Raw genomic sequence first — 21,565 nt, 5'->3', positions numbered from 1 at the left:
GTTTTTTTGCATATTGTTTGTATGTATTCATGTGTCTGTGTGTACATGTGTATGTGTCATTATTGTAGAGTCCAAAAGTTGATATTGGCTGACTTCTTCAATTGTTCTCTACCTCATTTAAAAGTATTTGTTACTTTTTAATGTGTGGGTAAGTGTGTGTATGCGTGTGTGTATTTGTGCATGCTCGTGCACATATGACATGTGTATGGGGGCATACATACTACACTGCTAGTGTGAAGATCATAGTTGCCCCTCCTTCCACTTGACATTGGATTTGGGGATTTGGATATTGAATTCAGGTCTACAGGCTTGTGTGGCAAGTACCTTTATTTGCTGGGTCTCCTCTTTTGTTTTGTTTCGTTTATTATTTTTTGTTTATTTGAGACTAGGTCTGTTACTGAACCTGGATTCCATGGAGTAATTTGTCTAGTCTGGCTGGCTAGCATATCCTTAGGATTTTCCTTTCTTTACTTCCCCAACAGTGAGATTTCAGGTGCTGTCACTACTCTAGGCCTTTATCTTTTGCATGGGTAATGGTGATCAGACACAGGAATCATGCATGTATGGCAAATACTTTACTGAGCTATTTCTCCAGCTCCTTCACATTGACTTTTTGATGCTGTTTTAATGATGTAGTAAATTTAAATTTGTGTCTGGGCATATTCCAGGGCTTTTATTTGGTTGTGTTGATCTGTCTATTATTACACCAGCACCATTTTGGTTTTGTATTATGAGAACTGTGAAACAGACCTTATTGTTGATAACTTTCCTCAGTATTTGTTTTTAGCAATTTGGAAGAAGCTAGTAACAATGCTCATCTTCCCCCATCTCCCACCCTTGGCTTGTAAAAGTTGATGATCATATTTCAAAATTTCAATCTGGACACATGACTAAAAAATCAAAAGGTGATCCCATGAAGTTATATCTCTTGTATGTTTAGGACTCTGCAAATGCTAAGTGCTTCAAGGGATAACTGTGGTCACAGCATCCGACAGAGTTGAGACTTTTATAGTACTTAGTACATTAGTATTGAGAATAAGAAACCCTTTTTTCTTTTTCAATGTTAGGGAAAAAATCCAAAGGTTATTTGTTCTCAGTTTTCACTCTTCAAGGACCTCTTAGGTAGCTTACAGTGAAGCTGTGTCACCTACATATTCAATGCAGCCCAATTACTTACTAAGAGTCACAATGCATTGAGATCAGAGTATAACTAAAGTCAAAGCTGCAGGATGTAGCAGTGGTTCTAATGAATATTCAGAGGTGATTAGGATGCAAGAAAAATCCCAAACAGTTTTAAGTATCAGGTGTAATAGGGAGTAATCAGATAGCAGCTACTTGAAACAACTGCTTGAAAGTGATGTGTTTCTGATTGAAAGATTTCTTAAGAATTGCATTTTTAAAATTGTGATTACTTTTTGCAGGAATATTCAATTGACTTTTTTTATTTAATTGAAGCACACACAAATATACAAACAAATACAGTAATCCTTAGTCATAGCCAGCTAAACAAACTTCACCACTTTGAGAATTTGGGAAGCTGCGATCACCAAATGAAGGACAATATATTCTTAAGGATAGTATATAAACATTGCAGAAATGGAATTATTGGCCTAAAATCCTAGTCATGGGACTTTTAGTGCTTATTCAATCTATCTTTGTATCTTAAAGTAGAGGCCAATCTATATTTGTCATCAATATTATCTTAGTCCCTCTAAAAGAAAAATGGTAATTGAAATTCTCATGGAGCTTTTAACCCTAGTCTCTAAAGAGACAATCATAAGATATGCTCAGCTCTTATCAGGCCTTTGATTTTCAATTTGCATATAGATACACAGTTTTAAGGAATGCTCAGAGGTCAACACACATTCAGTAAAATCTTCTATTTTTTTCTACATATTCCATAGATTTTGAGAATTGATGATTCAGTCATCTATTAATGTTTAATTAATACATTCATTAAACAACTTTGGCTGTCTTGATTTGACCTTGAAGCCATAAAGATGCTTGGTCATTAAATATTCCATTATTTTTATTACTTGACAAAGTCAGGAAACTTATTTTAGGTCAACTTATATTTTTGGTTGTGAACCTGGCCTTTAATGGCTGAGCCATCTCTCCAGCCCTTGGGTCATCTTTAAGTGATCCAGAAATTATAAATGCATAGGTGGTTAACATATTTTGTGAATATACCCCCTTCAATCAACACAACAGATAGTATCAATTACACCAATGAGGTGTATCACCCAGCCTTGTACTACAAAATCCCTCAGTTCTTTGCTTGATGATCTTTATAAACTTAATATATGTTTCTGTGCCTAGTTTTATAATTTGTAAATATCATCAACTGAAGTTCCTACACCAAAGAGGTTAAATTAGATGGCTCACATAAAATTCTCAGCACAGTGCCTGGTTCTTAGTAAATTCTGCATACTAGTGAATTACTGTTGTCATCCATTATATATGATAAATATCTATGGCACATGTGCCATGCCTGACACATATCAAGAGAAACAGAAAGATATATGTTTAAGTGTGTGATGGTGTGGTGTATATTATAAGTACTAGGGGAGACTAAAGAGGCAGAAGTCAGAGATTTCATGGAAGTTGTGTCTTGAGTTGAGACTTAAATTGTGGACAGAGAAATAAAAGGCGTTCCAGAAAAGATGCATAGAATGAAACAAAACAAAACAAAAGGAAAGGAAAGATGAGTATTAGAGGGCCATAAAACTCAGCCAAGCAGTTGATTTACATACCATTTAGTTGAAAAAAAAAATGACCTTTTCAATTTATATAGGTAGGAAATGGTATTTTTTGAAGTTAACTGCTATTCTCCCTCCAGCCTCCCTGTGTGTGTGTTGCTTTCCATTATATTTCAGGGTGGTTACATGGATTATCTTAGTTAATACTTATAACAACATTCTATGCATTTCATGCTTGATATTATTAATTCTAGTTCCCTTATCCATGTAAAGGAAGAAACTTCTTTTGCTTGTGTTTGTATATACAGTGTGCATGTCTATGTATACATGTGTGTATGTTTGTTTATACACATGTGTGGAGGACTGAAGCTGGCATTGGATGGCTGCCTTGATTACTCGTCATTTTATTTATTGAGGCAGAGTCTCTCGCCCAATACAGAGCTTACCAGTTGCTTCAGGGTTTCCCCGGCTTTGCCTTGAGTGCTTGGGAGCAGAGGGCTCTGTCTATTGAGCTATTTTCCCAATCCAAGGAAGAAAAATTTACAACCACATGAATGCCTAAACTCCAACTGTTCTCTTTGGATTTAGGCTCTTTATTTGGATGGAAGTGATAAGAAATGCAATTGTCTCACAAATATAGAAAACAGGCCCCACATTTAATAATATACATCATTTTAACCCAAGGTACTATAATTAAAAAAGCATTTGTTGTTAATTTCATGTTTTCTTGCTTAGAAAGTATACAAAAGTTATTTTAAACTGAATTATCACAATGATGTTAAGTTCTCAGATGCTAATGTACTCAAAATGAAATAATTTTTTTGTTCTTGATTATTTAGAGCTCCCTCTTGTGACTCTACATCTTAGTAATTCTTGACTTTCAGAGGACAAAAGATAATTCTTGAAAAATTTTTATATTTAAGAACTGAACATGATGTTTTATATATTATGTCTGATACACATTCTTTTCTTTTTATGTAAATGAGATATAATACATGCAAAACATTTGGAGCACTGCCCAGCTGTAGTAATTTTCAAAAAAAAATATATCTTTTTTTTATTTAGAAACCATCTCATTTTATATATCAATCCCAGTTCCCTCTCCCTCCAACCCTCCCATACTCCCACCAACCCCCATCCTACCCCAATATCTTTAAGATAATATTTAAATGAAAAATATATTACCTCATATACCTCAATATTATTGATACTTAGGATTCTTAATTTTTGCTCTTGGTCAGGTTGGTTACTTCTGTGCAAGAGGCAAGTCTATTGTTTTCTTAAATGAATGTTTTGTAAGTAACTCACCTCCATCATTGTCCAAGTTGTCTCCACAAAGCATTTCCATGACAATGTTGCAGCCTGTCCCACTCCAACCAACCTGACACACACAGTGCCAACCATTTTGATCCAGGGTACACCGTCCATTTCCAAAGCAGAGCCCTGGACAGCCATCTGAAAAGACATCAGAAGGTAACAGTCACAGAGACAACAGAATGGGATTGGCCAACAGTGATGTATCTGCCTACAGGGAAGAATTTAATCATCTGGGCTCTGTTCAGATGAGGTGCTGAATAAATGCAAGAGGAGCTTGCTTACTTGCAACACCTTCCCAGGGAACTTGTTATCCCTGACATTGCAGTGTTTTTCCTTAGAGAGCCAATTAAGTGTTATTAATGCTAACCCCAATTCCCAACCTCTGGTTCAGATAGGAGGAAAACTGTGGTGGGGACAAGAATTTTTTTTTTGTTTCTTTTTGAAAAACACATCACCTCATCTGTATCAAAACTGGATAGATGATGCAGTATCTAGTTATTGCCAGTAAGTTGGAGAAACATAGCAGTTTCTATGAAGAGATACTTTCTTCAACTACTTCTAGCCTGTGATGATTTTCCCCTGTGAACTAGTGCTTCGGGACATAGGTATGTTGGTTTATAATTCAGACCACACCATGGCGTATTTGCTTATCACTTAGAAATGTGTTGCACTTGTTTTGCATCTATTCAGATTTTGAAAAATTATTATTGATTTGAGGGCTAAGAACTGGGAATTTTACTTCTACGGTATCTCTTATAAAGCCAGCATATTACTCTATTTATAATAATAATATTAAGTGCTAAGAAATATGTATGGGATTAAAATATGCCATACATAGGGTTTCAGAAATCTAGAAATTAACTGGAAAAATAAAGTCAAGAGAAATTATAGTATTTGGACATTTTTAGCTAATTACTAAAACATGAATACAGACAATGATGCTTCAAGAGAAATTATAGTATTTGGACATTTTTAGCTAATTACTAAAACACGAATACACGAATACAGACAATGATGCTTCTTTAGAATTAGACTCCTTTTTTTCTTTTTTTTAGTACCTCCTGAATAGTTCAGAGGTAGGCTCTATCAAAAGGAAGCTTTGCATGTTCTAAGTGATCAGTGGCAGATATATGGACACAACAATAACAAAAACAAAAATGATATACATATCTTGAATATTTTCCCAATAGTCATACAAGACAAGACCTGCCTTTTACTAGCAGTAGTCCAATCAGTATACTTTTTACAGTATGTCTTCAAAAGAAAATTTCAGAAGGATAAAGACAAACATACGTTTAAAATATTGTATAAGTAATACCATCTTCTTTCCAAAATGGATTTCCAAGTAATTATCAATAGCCCAAGAAAGGAAATAAAACTTAAAAGTAGCAGATGGCAGACAGAAAGAATGTTAAGATTTATGAGTGATATTTCCCCAAGTCATGACATAGAATGAGTATACATAGCCTTGAAAAAGGAATTTCTCTACTTCTATTCTAATAGGAACTCAATGAAGAAAATAAAACTCAAAGGGATTTGGGACAGAAAAACACTACATATCTGACAGAAAATCTCTTGTTTCTGTCAAAGGTCAATCCCTGGACAGACAGAGGACACAGATAGGTAATTATAAGGGGAAAATTCTGCCTTTAGAAGGACATAAGAATTTTATACATGGACAGGAAGATGTATTGTTTTAAAGAATACTTCACCTGTCTACCTCAACTTACTTTATTTAATAATTGTCTGTAGGCATATGAGCATATGCAATACTCAACCACATTTTCTTTTGTTACAAAAAAATACACAGAAAAAGATTCCTTATAATTGCCAATCTGTTCTATACTGTAGCAACAATGACTTGGATGTTAGAAAAACAAGTTATTGTGTAGTCTCATTAGTGGAAACACAGCAGTATTACATTTAAATAAAATTATCCAAAGAGCAAACCAGAGATAATCTAACCAAGCAATCAAACAAAACCAAAGAAATAAAACCCAAACACCACCTTTGTTGACCCACATGCATGTTTCTTCTGTCAAGAAAAAAGTCTTACCTCGAACAGCATCTAAGTAGTGAGCTAAAGGGGAAGGGGGGAAAGAATGATTGAATAAATTTCTGGGAGACCAAAATTATGCAACATATACTAATGGTTTACCATCTGTTGTCTGGAAAAAGAATGGCAAACTATGATTTGTTGAAATGCCTGCAGCTCAAAATTTGGTACAGTGGCCTGTGTATTTTGTGAATAATATCTTCTGTGGGAAAGTTATTAATGTCTTTTTTCCATAAGAAATTCTGTTAGGCTTCCTTAAAAAGTGTCATATTTCACTAAAAGTATAAGAACTTTATTTTTTTATATTTCTGTAATAACTTCTATGAAAGAGGACTAGCTTTATCTTCTTATTAGAAATATCTTTAGAAGAGATTTCTGGAGCAACCACCTTTGGTGATTATCATAATATTTAAATAGTCTCATGTGAAGGCAATAAACTTACTGTAGTGCAGAATGTAATTATTTAAGCTGCATCTGAATCACCCCTCACCACGTTTTTAATGAATCTTAACTATTTCCACAGCCATAGAACAAGACTTACTGCACCTGTTGTAGAATAGTAGTGCAATTTATTTAAATCACACACACACACAAATACATATATATATATGTATATATATGTATATATATGTATATATACATACATACATGCACATATATACATTCATACATATTATGCATTGCTTTGACAGCTCAAACCATTATAACAAATAATATCACCTAAGAGTGATAGCCACAGCACAGTGTACTAGGGGGGAAAAGCTAACAATGAATTGTGTATCAAACAGCTTAGTCAAGGCAGGTCCATGTTCAGGAGTAGTAAGTCAACACAAACAACATTTTTGGGTGTAATTTGTGTATATATTTGGGTTTGCCTTTTTTCTTTTAAGAGAGAAAGAACATAAAGTTGGGTGAGTAGGGAGATGGGAGGTTTTGGAAGAGTTATTAGAGGAGAAAAATATACTAACAATATTATATGGATAATTTAAAAATAAAAATAAATTACCAAAGCCAAAAGATAACTGCTTCTTTTGGTTGATGTGCATTTTCTGCCTAATTATGGAAATGCCAACAGAAAACTGTGACCCTATCTCCTTCGTAGAGCAATGGGAATTGTACAATTGTATTTATCCCATTGGATGTGTACAATTGTTTTGAATGTGACTTCACACTGCCTTGAATTATCTGCGAAGGGAGTCTCAGTAATGGATGTTCAGACCAGGTTGGCCTGTGGGCATGCCTATGTGGGGCTATCTTTATGAGATGGGAATACTGGACTAATATGGGTGTTACCATTCCCTATGTGGGGATCCTGGATTGTATAAGAAAGGAAAGAGTGAGCTGAGCACAGGCATGCATACATTCACTCTGTTCTGCTCCTGATTTGGGATGTGATATACCTAACTCTTGAAAGCTCCTGTTACTATGACTTCTTTACTATGACGGATTGTAACCTGGGACTGTGAGTGAAAATAAACTCTCTCCCAAGTTGGTTTTCTCAAGGTATTTTATCACAGAAACTATATATATATATATTTAAGACAAGATACAAGAAACCTCTGTGGCAGATATGTACACAAATAGAAGGCATTGGTTGAAGAATTGAAGAACTGTTTTACATTAGAAATCTTAATTATTAGTAATGGCTTTCATATTGTGAATATCACATGATATGTTAATTACTTCATAGGCATCCCCCTGCCTAAGTGTTATGTCTGGCTATGGCTTGAAAATTTGTGAATTGATGACAAGGCTGTGAGAAACACTGAATACTTCAACATAAACTTTGTACTTCTGAATAAAGATACACAATTGAACACAGATGTTCTATTGATAATTGTCAGGAGTGCCTTTTTCATGTACATTAAAACAGCTTCTAATGATATCAAATGGCCTCTGTTAAAGTAGTTGCATTGAATGAAATTGCCTGTAGTTGCTTTCAGTGAGAATAACTTATACTCTTCAAAAGGAAAAATGGACAGTGAATGTTACTGTCAACAAAAGCATTTGTCTCATTAACTAATGATATTTTATCCCAATATATTATCTTTCATTTGAGTAACTCAAAGTGGCTTAGAGAAGAAATATAAGGAACACTGAAGTAATGAGAAAAAAATCACAGAAGAAATCAGTGCTATATTATTAAAGAAGAAATCTCCCTGTTCACAAAAAAAAAAAAAAAAAAAAAAAAAAAAAAAAAAAAAATTGTAGCCAATATTTCTCCTCTACTCGAAGTTCAAATTCTATGAATATTATGGCAACTGACTCACTAGAATGTTCTTAGTTCTTCAATTAGCCAAACTTACATTATTCACAGTATGCTGATACTTACCAATTGTGCAGTGGTCGCCCTCCCATCCAGGGCTACACTCACATTTTCCATCTTTGCACTGACCATGCTCAGCACAGTGAGAGTGACAGGAGCGTTCCTCACATGTTGGTCCTACCCAGCCTTCTTCACATTGGCATATTCCCCTTGAGCAGACCCCATGGCTACCACACTCCATGGTACAGAGCTCTGTGGAAATTCAAAGAAGGCATATTAACACATTTAGTTAAAGTCAACGACCATTCCTTCTTAAAGTCATCAGAATGAATAACACATCACAGGCCACACTGATACTTTAAATGAAATGCTACAACCATTTAAAACTGTCTAAATAAAATATCACTTACATTTCTGTGTTTGAATAAACATACAAGGGTCTTTACAATGAAAGTAGTTGAGATTCTATGTATAAAATAAATTTTAGGGCAAATTGATTTTAAGAGGTCTAAAAAATGATGTCATCAAGACTTAGAACAGAATTGTGTATGTCTAACAAATTTTTGAGGGGATTCCTTAAGTATTCTTTGGAGGCAGGAATAATATTGAGTTATTTTATGATACTATATGAATTCACAGTGGATTAAGACACTGTAAAATATTGTTCTAGGTTAACTCAGGAAGACAATATTGAAAAAATCTAACATAATACAATTTATAATACAGACAAGGTAAAGCTCCCAATGATAGCAATCAATTGGTTTCTCTGATCACAAAATCAATATTTGTATTTATTTTAAGCATATGAAATGACTCCTGGTTTATTAAAGTACACAAACTTCTTTTTCTGAAATGCTATTTAGTGTTTAGCCAACACAATGATGGTGTGTACTGGCTTGGCCAAAGTTGTTTGCTTTGTCTCTTGACTTTTTGATGAGAAATGTTGAATATTAATAAAATTCTGATAGTAGATAAACCAAAATAAAAACTTGGCAAGCTTCTTCCTTATCTAATTCTTCCGCTAGAGGAAAGGGATAAAAGCTTATTGAAGAAATTCATTATGTTTGGTGTTTAATGGTTAAACATCTTTGAAATGGAAAAAGGGTATTCTGAAAGTTGTCATTTTCAAGCATAAAATTTGAAGTTAATTTTTATATTCCAATAATATTAAACTATAGATATCAGGATTTTTCAGGATGGGACAATATCTTTATGATAAATCAATACCTGTAGATCTTGTTAAACCTGTATTGATTTGTTTACTAATTTATTACTGTGTTTTGTATGTATGTGTAGTATGTGTGTTCATGTGTATGTCTGCACATATGTGAGTATACATATACTTATGTATATCTATGTGTGGAAGTTTGAGTTTGATGTTAAGTAACTTTGTTGGTGGCTTGCCACTTTATAAACTTAGGAAGAATTCCTTGCTGACCCCCACAGCACACAGATTTTTCTAATGTAGCTATCCAGTTTGCCCCAAGGATCCCATCTCTTCTCTTTGAGCGCTGTCATTACAGGTGGACTAGCATACTTACCCTGCTTTGTTATGTACTATTGAAAATAGAAACTCTAGTCTGCATTTTTTCAGAACATGACATTTATCCACTGAGCTATCTTTCAAGCCTCTGATTATTATTAAAGGCTTGTAATTGATGGAAAGCAGGAGATTTGAAATGAGAAATAAGAATGCCTAAGATCTCTGCTTAATATCTTTGAACAGCTTAGTAACAAGTTCTATCTGAATTGTGTTAAGTATACACCAGAGGGAATAATATGTACATCTCAAGGAGCTAGTGGACTGATTTGAGATATATTTTAGAGGTATAACCAATGGGAATTTCTCAAGTTTCAATACGATGGATGAAGGAAAGGCTAAATTAATAATAAAAAAGCAATAATTGAATGGATAATGCTGCTATGTATGAAATGGGAAAAGTTTTGGGAATCACAAGTAGAACACCAAACATATTATTACCTTTATGATATGTGTACTGAGTTATGTGAAAATATTAACTAATTAGTAGAATATATGTGTCTGACAGGCTAGTTCTGGAGAAATAAATTTGGTAGTCTTTGGTATATAGTAATGGAAATTGTTGGAACCCTAAAAGAGATATATGATTGCAGAGCCTCTGAAATGTTCAACAATTTAAAAACTAAGTAGGCTGTTATAAAATAGACACAATTTATTATTTGTTAATAACAATAACATACAAAATATCACGAAGAAAAGGAGGCAGACTGAAGGACACTGGGAAGAAGGCAATGTGATTTAGGAAGAACTCCAGTGGGATTATGGTTTGACTTTTTTGTCAGACACAATGTAAGAGGTACCCACTGGATTTATCAACAAGAAACTCTCAATGAGTCTAGAAAGAACTGTACTGATAAAGTAGTAGCTGTAAGGCCAGACTTGAGTAAATACAAATAAATAGAAAGCCATTTGCAGAATCACCAGGTCATATAGAAAAGTCTAGAATACTGAAAAACGTATTTTAAAAGATGAGCATTTTCCTAAGTGGTGGCTTAGATCGAATTATCTTCAACTGCATGAGATTCATACATCTTGATTATGCATTGCTGATAGATGATTTGATTTGGCAACAGAAGTTCCTGTGAGCCTGAAATCATGGCCTGCTCCATTTCATTGTTTTCCCATGACACTAAAAACTGAAAAGACCTTACTAAGAAAAGAGACCTTATCAAGTCAAGGCTGAAGAAATGTTTCTTATATATTGCTCTGTGTAATTCTGCAAAGAAACACTTGTTAGATGACAGAAGATGATAACTAAAAATTGCCAGTTAGGACATAATGTAGAAAAGAAATATTGTATAATAATATGAAGTGGAGCATCCTAAGTGAGATACTTGTATAATTCTATATTATTGATCAGACAAGCAAGAAATGCTTTATCCAGGTTGTATATGAAAATTTAAAGACATAATCCAATTTCTAATAATAGGATTCAATATTTTTACTAGTACTTTCTAATAAAAACTAGAACACATAGATAAAATATATATTTAAATATTTTGGAAGATAGATTTTTTTTCAAGATAGTAAAGAATTACTGTATCAATTTTCAGGCAAAAAAAGGAAACTTGGTGCAATGATTCTGACATTTATGGATGCTTTTGCCTATAGCAGTGTCTGGTAGTTATAGTAAAGGAAGATAGAAAGGCCTAGAATCTGGGTTAAGTTTCGCTAGTCTTATGGGGGCAGAAAACAACTTGAAAATTATGTAGATATTGGTCACTCTCCACAACTTCATGATTAAAAAATGGAAAGGGAGATGGACACATTATAAGAGCCAGAAATGAAGGTGGCAAGATTGTAAGACACAGAGGTGACTAATGATTCTAGAGAAAAGATTTTCCAGACACAACAGGACTGATATACATATGAATCCACAGGAACTGTGACAGCATACACAAGTCCGGCATGTGTTCAGTGTAGATAGGGTCCGAGTAGACATGTGATCCCACCTTTAACCTAGAAGCTATATACAACTGATACCCAATAGCAAATAGAAAATCACTTTTAATCCAATGAAGTTTCACTGCTTATATAAACTGTACTTTAGGGTAGGCTAGGAATAATTAGCCAACACAAAATGAACACAATGGTATATTTGCAGACTTTTTGTTTCATCATGCCTTTTTTTGTCTCTTTAGTGATCTGTTGGTTTTGATTTCTATTTTGTGGGATTTTTTTCTTCATTTTGTTTCCCCCTTTTTTTTTTTTTAGAGATGGAAGGAGGGACAGAGCTGGGTAAGTATGGAGGTTGGGAAGATCTAGGAGGAGTTGGAGGAAGTCAAAGCATAATCAAAATATATTGTATAAATTTTTTCAATAAAAAGATGACAACAACATCCAAAAGAGAAAAAAGCCAATACATTTCCATCATTATAGCAAAGTAAATTCTAAGAAATTAGAAGAAAGAAAATGCCCGACGCCAGGGAACCATTGCCCCCCCCCAACCAAAGAATTATCTTGTTTAAAGAGCCTAGGCTACCATTATATGAGTTCTTATCCTTTACGAAATTTCCCAAAGGAGAATGTCAAGAAACATTAGAAACTTAAAAATGTGCTGGGCAAGTGTGGTCTGTCTGCAATGTTGTCATGTTGTAACTTTGTCAAATGGCAATGGTCACCAAGTGGTGGTCCACGCCATGTCCCTTCCTCTTGATCCATATGCTCTCTTTCACTGTATACTCAATAATGTAAATAAATAAATAAATGAAAAATAAAAAAAGAAGAAGGAAAATGGTAATTACAAGAACTAACATTGATAAAACAATGGCAAATGACTGTAGAAACTTTAAAGGAAAATAATACTTTCTTTGCATTCTTTGCATAGATCAATAAAGTTGATAATCCCTCTGTGTTGAGGGGCCAATCAAGCCAACAACAAACAAACAAAACCCCCAAAACAGAAGACTCTGTTAACTAATATCAGGAATGTAAAGTAGGAAATCAGTGCAGATAGTACAAATGAGTTGTTTGGTTTTTTTGGTCATTTCATTTGAACATGATATGAAGTAGGCAATTAACATAAAGCCACAACATACATTTTTAACAACACAAATCAAAAGATACTGAGCAGTGTAGAGTTTCATCTCACAGTGAGTAATATTCTCATAAAGAAAACTGTAGACTAAGATAACTATAATCGTAAATATATCAAACTTTTAAGGATGAAAAGATTAATAATACTGAATCAAATTTCCCAATGAATAGATAAAGAGGAAATTCTTTGAAAAAGTTTCTTATGAAGTCATTATAAACAACATATAAAATTTTAGCAAGGTTGTTTTATAAAAAATAATGTAGGACAGTGTGACACACACTTGAAGACAGTATGGGAAAAGAAAAATTCACATGACATGAAATGAATAAAATGCATGAAAATTAAATTACCACTTACCAAAACTAATGTAATATAATTAAATCCAAAACAACTAATGAAATATGTTCAAGCACTCTGTTGAAACTTATGTTTTAAGTAAAATGAGAGATGACATAAATAAATGGAAGGCTATATTGTGTTTATGGACTGAAAACTCAATTTTGAAAGATACCCATTTTCCAGAATAGTTTTCATTTAACAAAGACATGAATGAGTGTCTCAGTATCTTTGTTCCCGTGTACATATATGTAGGTATTTCTGTGTTTGTGAGACTACTGATAAAGAGCTAAGATGATGCAGTGCAGTTCATAGCAGGACCAACTCTTAGTACTTATTATCACAGAGATTCACACATCTAAATCCACAATATAAGATGTGATTTATGGTGAAGGTCACTCTACAGACATACAGAAAGAGAGTATTATGTTAAATTAAATGGTACAGGAAACTGAATAACCATCAGGAAACTACATTATTATGTACATTAAATTAATTTCAAATCACATGTAGTAAGCACCATCCAGCAATGGTGTTGGAACACAGCACTAGGAAATCATTTCGAGATTTTATGGTAGAAAATACTTTTTAAAGGAGTCATCAAAATGCACTATTAAGAGCAAAATCCAATAATTTTGTATCCCTCAAAATTAATACATACCAAAAGACAGAGAAAAAATATTCTACTGGGCAGTATATATTGCTGAAAAAGATCATGTATTTAGAATTCTTTTAAGAGCTTTACATTTATAGTAATAAATGAGAAGTATGGAAATTATATAAAAGGATATCTATGAAGTATGGGAATTATATAAAAGGATATCTAGATGGATAAATTCAAATAATATAATCACACACTGGGGACATAAACATGAAAATAAAGAGGACATATCATTATCAAAACACAATTACACCTAAAAGCAAAATGAACATCTGCTACAGGTAACGTGACAGAAAAGGAAGTTTCATGCACCTCAGATTGATGTGATCAGTTTGGAAAACTATTTGAAATTATCTGCCAAAGTTGAATATGTATATATTCCGTTATGCCGCAGTTATACCATTTAGGATTTTTTTTTTTGGCAGACTGAAAGAAAGCAAATACTTTTCAAGAGGTTTGTATAAAAGTGTTCACATAAGAATTATTGGTGATAGACCAAATGAACACATATCAAACACTCATCAGCAATAGAATGAATAATTAATTGTAGCAATTGTGTGAAAACTGTAAGAAAATGATTGATAGCAAAATGCCACTACATGGATAAACCTGCAAAAACAATGGTGAATGAAAAAAAAGTTTTAGAAGTCATATATATTGTAGGATTTAAGTAAGATCTTATCAAAAACCGGCAAATAATAGAAGTCAGGGTTGTTGAGTTTTGTGACTTGTTAGGTCTAGTGAGACTGAGTTAAGAGAAATATTGCAAGGTTGGCACTAGCTAGCCTGGGCTATGGAGTGACACTGTGGGGTAGAGAGAGAGAGAGAGAGAGAGAGAGAGAGAGAGAGAGAGAGAGAGAGAGAGAGAGAGAGAGAAACACCAATGTCCTTACCTAACAAAAGAGAAAGATGGTAGAAATTGGGAATGGGTGGTTACAGAAGGACACTCAAGTTCTGTTCTGTATTTTTAACTAGGATGGTAGTTACAAGGCATTCCAAAGTTTGATAAATCTTCAAACTGTATGTTATTATTTTTATATACTTCTGTCTGGGTGTCATGTTTTAATGTTAAAAAAATAAAGGTAGCTACTAAAAACCAGCAAGATAATATAACGTTCTAGCTGGTAGAGTCAGAGTAAAACAAAAGAACTTACTTGAAGAAAAGGCAGAAAGGAGAAAAGTCAAAGGGAAATTTCAAATAGGAGATTTAAAAAAGGTTGTATGATGCAAATCCAAACATCAGTAATCCTAGTAAATGAAAAATGAATTAACTGACCTTACAATTTGAACCAGAGAGTTTCTGTAACTGGACGAAAAGGAAAATATAGTATTTTCTTTCAGTGAAGAATAGATTGCTAAGACATACCAATACAGATAAGTTGTAAAGAAAAAAGCATAGCTGATAGACAGCAACCAAGAAAAACTCGAGTCGACAATAATATTATCAGATGATGTAGACTTCAAAGCATAAATCATTATGATGGATAAATCCTGTTATTATCTAAGGAGAAAAGGAATAATTCACCAGGAAGGTATAGCAATCCAGACTCTGTTTGAAAATATAATTTCAAAATAAATAAGATAAATTATGTAAAGTTTTATAGATTTGGAGCAATGTAAATGGACAATTTTGCAATCCATCATGAGAAACTGAAAATCAGTGAGGATGTAGAAAATTTGAATAGACCAACAAATATCTCATGGTTCCCTGAGTCTATGGAATATACAATATATATTCTTTTCAAGCAAAGGAAGAAGAATGCCCATAAAGGCTGCAAAAACATTTTTTCCACAAATCTAAGTCTCATGTGCTGTTTCATCAGAATGTAAGAAAATTAGAACTATGTAACAGAAGGGTGTTACAAAACTAACATCTCAGAAAAGACTTCCTGAAACACATTGTAAAATATGTCACAGGTTACATTAGAATTCACATTGGAAATTAGAACTAATAATAATGAAAATTGTATTTTTAAAGCTCTGTATAAATAGAAATCAAGCTGAAATGAAGCTCTGGCTTCCTACCTGATTAGCTTTTCTTTTCTTGAAAGGTGCTTTGAAAGCTTCTGGGGGAAAAAAGGCATCAACATACTTAACAAGCTATGAACATTAGGAGCTTACCCAGTGGTTGTGGTGCACACCTTTAATCTTAGTACACAGGAGCCAGAAGCATGTGGATCTCTGTGAAGGCCAGCCTGCTTTATAGAACAAATTCTAGGACAGGCTCCAAAGCTACACAGAGAAATCCTGCCTTGGAAAACTATCCCTCCACCCCCCTCCCCCAAATCCTCCAATACCAGTCCACCTGGAAAGATGTGCCCACTGGTGACATATTGTCACAGTTGTCATGATGGTAACAAAACACTCTCTGACTGGATTTTAGGCCTGCTCTACAAAGGGAAATTCCTTCTGTGTACTCTAAATTCAGTTAAAAATCCATGGCTGAGAAGGCTTTAGACACTAGTCTGGAATATCCTACAATTATCCAGCTAGAGACTTGGTACCATACCATTCTTAAAATATTTGTAATTATACCATAAACAAATGTCACACTAAAGCTTAACCAGAAAGCCTTCTTTTGGGAATAAACTGCAGCAAATACAAAGAATCATGGCTATTCAAACTGTTGCAAATGAATGACACTGGAATTCTCAGCCCAAGACAGGGCTCTTATGTCACTCTCTCTACACTCAGGGAACATTAAAGAAGATGGGGCAGAAAGAATGTAAAAGTTGGGAGACACAGGGAAGGTGCTCAAAATGCTATCTTCTGGGTATAATATAAGCATTGCAATCATGACCTCACAGCATATGAAGTTAACTGGACTAAGAAGGCCTGCCCAAGACTGGGTATGCCATTAGTCAATCATGAGTAGGGAGGGACTTATAAGACAACACCACATCTTACTGAATAATTCACTACTGGTGGATTCTGAGGGAGATGCAGTTATTGTCCTCACTTTTTTATGGCTGGGTGATCCTACCTTCTCTAATAGGTAATTTGAAACCCCTGGTTACACAGTCTTGCTTAAAATCAGTAAGTCACAAACTAAGATAAAAATAGATGTTTGAAAGGGATTTGTAAGGAGTGAGAAGTTGTCAGGGGTGGAAGAGAGATAAGAAAAGAGAGAGTAACAAGAATATATAATGCACACACATGAAATTATATACATACATATATATATATATAAAAGGAAAATAAAGGTTATAGTGAAAACAAAACTAAAGCCTTGTGCAATGCAAACTAGGATCTTTGAGGAAATTTATAAACTTAAATACATTTAGTATAAAAAAATTATAATACAGTATACACAATGTTTGCCTCAAGAAAAGAAAGCAGATAACTTTATGTGCTCATCTCCACCTCCTTTGCCTGTTTCCATCATCTTTCCATGCCATCACCACAGTGTGCACAAGTGTCCAGGGGTGTGCTGTCAAGAACATCAGCAATGCTGAGAAGATAGGCAAATGCCTGTCCTCCTCATGGTATGCTCCCAGTCATTACTGAGTTCCTAACTGTGATGCTGAAGTGTGGTTACACCGGAGTATCATTTATGACTGCCGAGTTGAGAAAATTCTTGTGAACCTTACAGGCAGGTAAAAAATGCAGTGATTAGCTCCAGATTTTATGTGAAGTTCAAAGACCTAGAAAAATGGCACAACAATCAGCTCCCATCAGTTATTGTGGCTTCATTGTACTGACAACCTCAGTTGGTATGGTAAACCACAAAAAAAAAAGCCAGATGAAGACACACAGGAAGGAAAATCTGGGATTCTTTTTCTAGCAATGCAAAACACAAAAAATAAAAAGCCTCAGTGGGAGTGGGAAGGAGAGAAAACAAGGGATATACTTGAACCTAATTAAAATTGGGCTATGAAACCAAACAAAATTCTCACAATTAGAAATACAAATGGCTGCGAAACAATTTTCTAAAAGTTCAACATCCTTAGCAATCAGGGAAGCACAAATTATAACTACTTTGAAATTTCATCTTACCCCAGTTAGAAAAGCCAAGATTAATACAACAAATCATCATTGATGATAACAAGGAAAAGGAAAATGGAGCATTTATTCACTGCTGGTGGGAGTACAGCCACTATGGAAATCAGTGTGGAGGTTTGTTTTTAAAAGAATATGGGAGGATTTGGGGGTAGGAAAGAGAAAAGAGAAATATTGTAGTTATATTTTAATCTTAAAAATAAAACAAATAAGCTGAAACAGATATTCCACAAGAACCAGCTATAACATTCTTGGGCATATACCCAAAGGACTCTAAATTTTGTTGTAGAGATCCTTGCTCATCCATGTTCATTATTGTTCTATTTATAATGGCCAGAAATTTGAAACAGGCTAGATGTCCATAACTGATGACTGGATAGAGGATATGTCATACATTTATAGAATAAAATATTAATCGATTGCTAAGAAAAATGAAATCATGAATTGCACAGGTAAATTGGTAGGTTTAGAAACAATATTCGAGACCTAGAAAGACAAACAGCATATGTTCCTGCTTTTTGTGGATTTTTAGCTTTAAAGCTTTAGATGTGTTTCATTTGGAATACCCATAGAGTTCAGGAAATTACTAAGGGGTCATGGGGGAATAGCTTCCAAGAGAGGGGAAAAGATTGCACTGATATAAAGGATGAGAAGGGAATAATGGATAAGGAAGAGTTAAATTGGGGAAGATAAGGGTGGAGGAGGGAATATACAGAGGAGGAAAAATATTAAAGAACTTTTGGAAAAGTCACATGGAAACCTACTACTGTAGATTCTACACACACAGAGACAGACGGGGGGGGGGGGAGGAGAGAGTGAGGGCAGGGGTAACTTTTCCTGGAATTGTTAGCAAGTGAAATTCTGTAGATCCACAAATAGTACATGATGTTGCCAACTCTTGATTACTCTCTAGAACTTGATGGAATTACCCTACCATTGAAGTAATAGAAAATGGAAAAATCAAGCTGGTACTGCTCTAAAAGCTTAATCTCTACTAGTTAGTGTTCGCAGTGGAAGGTTCTATGTACCCTACAGGACTTGGAAAGTAACAATGAAGCTTTCAGTGTTTCACAGAGATCTTTGTCAGCACAATAAAATAATCAATGGTGTGAAATAAGTAATTCTAAATAAAAAGTCAAACAAAAATTCAGCATGCCTATATATAGATAATAAGCATGTTATTTGTAAAAAAGATGCCTATTCACAATAAGAACTAGTGTAAAAATATCACTTTATATAATATTTTTGATGATCAACTAGAAGTATCCAATTAATCAATTGTTAAATATATATCTTGTGTTCATGAGTTACAAGCCTCACTATCATTACAGTATCAATGTTTGCCTGCTCAGTTCTCAGTTGTACAAATCCATGTACCTCATGTCAATATATTAACATTTTTTGTAGCATGTGAAAATCTGATCTTAAAATTCATACAGAATTCTAGGCATAGTGACAAATCCTAACACTAAGGTACAGAGTTGGCTGTGGGAGATTCGGTTTCAAAGCCACTATGGACTCTTTAAACAATTTAAGGCCAGAATGTGAAACATGACACCCTGTCTCAAAACACCAACTCCTTTCAGAAATGAAATGCCTGTCATCCTGATGGAAAAGGAATAACCAAGAATACCACAAATCATATTACAGTAAGTTAGTAGGTGGGTTTAGGCCACAACTTAAATTTTCATCAGCAGAAAAAAAGATAACACATTTTAGTGCAAAACTATACAACTTAACTTGAATAATGTAGATGCATGCCTCAATATGGGGAAGTCTTTGAATCCTGAAGAGAGAGGTAGAACTCAAACATAGGATAATGCAAAAATAATCTACACATATTTGGAAAGGCTAGTAGGACTCTGGAAAAGTGACTAAGTTTAACATTGTGGTTTCTTTTTTATATATCACTAATTATATATTAATTAAAAATTTTCATTTATTCTACATCCCAACCACAGTTTACCCTCTTTACTCTCCTCCTGTTCCCCTATCTCTCCTCTGTCCTCTCTCTTCCCATGGGCTTGAGCAAAGCATGACATACCAAGTTGCAGCAGGGACAGGCTCCTTCCCCTGCATCAAGGCCAGCCAGGCAACCCCAAAGCTACCTCAAGCATCAGGGACAAGTCCTAAGCTCACTGCTAGGATCCCCACAAACATACCAAGCTGCACAAATGTCACACATGCAGAGGGCCAAGGTTGGTCCCATGCAGGCTCCCTAGCTGTTGGTTCAGAGTCTGTGAGTTCCCAGGAGCCCAGGTTAGTCATGCCCATGAGTTCCCTTGTGATGTCCTTGACACCCCTGGCTCATACAGTCCTTCCTGAAGCTCAGTCCAGTGCTTGTCTGTGCATCTCTGCATCTGCTTCCATCAGTTAACGACACCCTGATGACAACTAGGGCAGTTACCAATATGATTTCAGGAGATGACCAGTTCAGGCACTCTCTCTATTATTGCTAGGAGTCTTAGCTGGAGTCATCAAAATAAAAACAGGAAATTCTCAACAGAAGACTCTCAAATGACCAAGAGACACTTAAATAATTGTTCAACATCCTTAGTCATCAGGGAAATGCAAACCAAAATTCCTCTGTGATACCACCTTATAACTGTCAAAATGTGTAAGATCAAAAATATTAATGACAGCTTATGCTATAGAGGATGTGGAGTGAGGGGAACACTCCTCCATTGCTGGTGGGGGATGCAAAAATTGTACAGCCACTTTGGAAGTTGATATGTTGTAGTTTCTTAGAAAATTGGGAAACTGGTTTCTGATGTAGGGAAAGTTTGTAGAGGGGGTCATGTGCTAACTACTCTGAACATTTTACATTCTATACATGTACCAAATTATTTCATATTTCTTCATAATATGCCTGTAAAAATATTGATTAAACATTCTATTGAAAACGATTATACATAGAGACATTTATATTACTTATTAAAACAGTGTAATAGCTGTTTTATGCTATTTCACATACCTTAAATATTTAATAATAATTTTCAAACAAAAATGGAAAAGTCTTTTGGGGACTTTTGAATTAAAGAAGCAAAAACTTGTCTTACTTTCTTGTGCAGTCCTCAACACACAGCACTTGGCAGACAGAAGCCACAACTACCTGTCTGATTTACAGTTTCAGTACCGCAAGTATCCAAGTGGGAAGCAATATCCCCATGAGTAAGGAAATCATCTAAGAGATAAATTACTACAAATGGAGTAGCAGATCTTAAACAATAAACATTCCTCATTTTGAAGTGCATCAACATTTCTGCAGTTGTATCCAGTTTAAAATGGGGTTTCTGGATGGATTCTGAGATGTTCTTAAGTCCCGATCTACTTACAGTCAGTGTGGGGGGTTGTGGGGGAGCATGAACACAAAATAGATTCTGGAAATTGTGTAACTTATAAATATGATAGAAATGATATCTGATTTAATATATTTGTCTCACAAAGACTTCTACTCCGTGAGCAATATTTTCATCTGGTTGAAAATATATTAACATTATAGGCTGCAAAAGATGACAAAAGAATGCTAAAATACAAACATGTTTCTGTGCAAATGTATTGGAAAAAACATGAAAAATATAGGCAGGCACTTTAAAGTTCTATTGAGACATTTCATTTTTAATAAGTTTCTTTATGCATGTCAACAATGAACAC

At 34.4% G+C, this 21,565-nt stretch overlaps 1 protein-coding gene across 1 annotated transcript in view; it reads right to left on the bottom strand.

Moving 5' to 3' along the window:
• Positions 1-21,565, bottom strand: part of LOC127217970 (teneurin-1-like) — a 593,057-nt gene that overhangs the window by 6,849 nt on the left and 564,643 nt on the right. The window contains exons 13-15 of the mRNA XM_051178980.1: positions 8,405-8,590; positions 6,073-6,096; positions 4,008-4,154 (exon numbers count right to left, since the gene is read on the bottom strand). Coding sequence (XP_051034937.1) covers positions 4,008-4,154; positions 6,073-6,096; positions 8,405-8,590 — 357 coding nt within the window. The remainder of the gene's footprint in view (positions 1-4,007; positions 4,155-6,072; positions 6,097-8,404; positions 8,591-21,565) is intronic.

This window comes from Phodopus roborovskii, unplaced genomic scaffold (assembly GCF_943737965.1).
Source record: "Phodopus roborovskii unplaced genomic scaffold, PHOROB, whole genome shotgun sequence".
Taxonomy (NCBI): domain Eukaryota; kingdom Metazoa; phylum Chordata; class Mammalia; order Rodentia; family Cricetidae; genus Phodopus; species Phodopus roborovskii.
The sequence above is the reverse complement of the archived record's forward strand: the minus strand, read 5'-3'. Positions and strand labels throughout refer to the sequence as shown.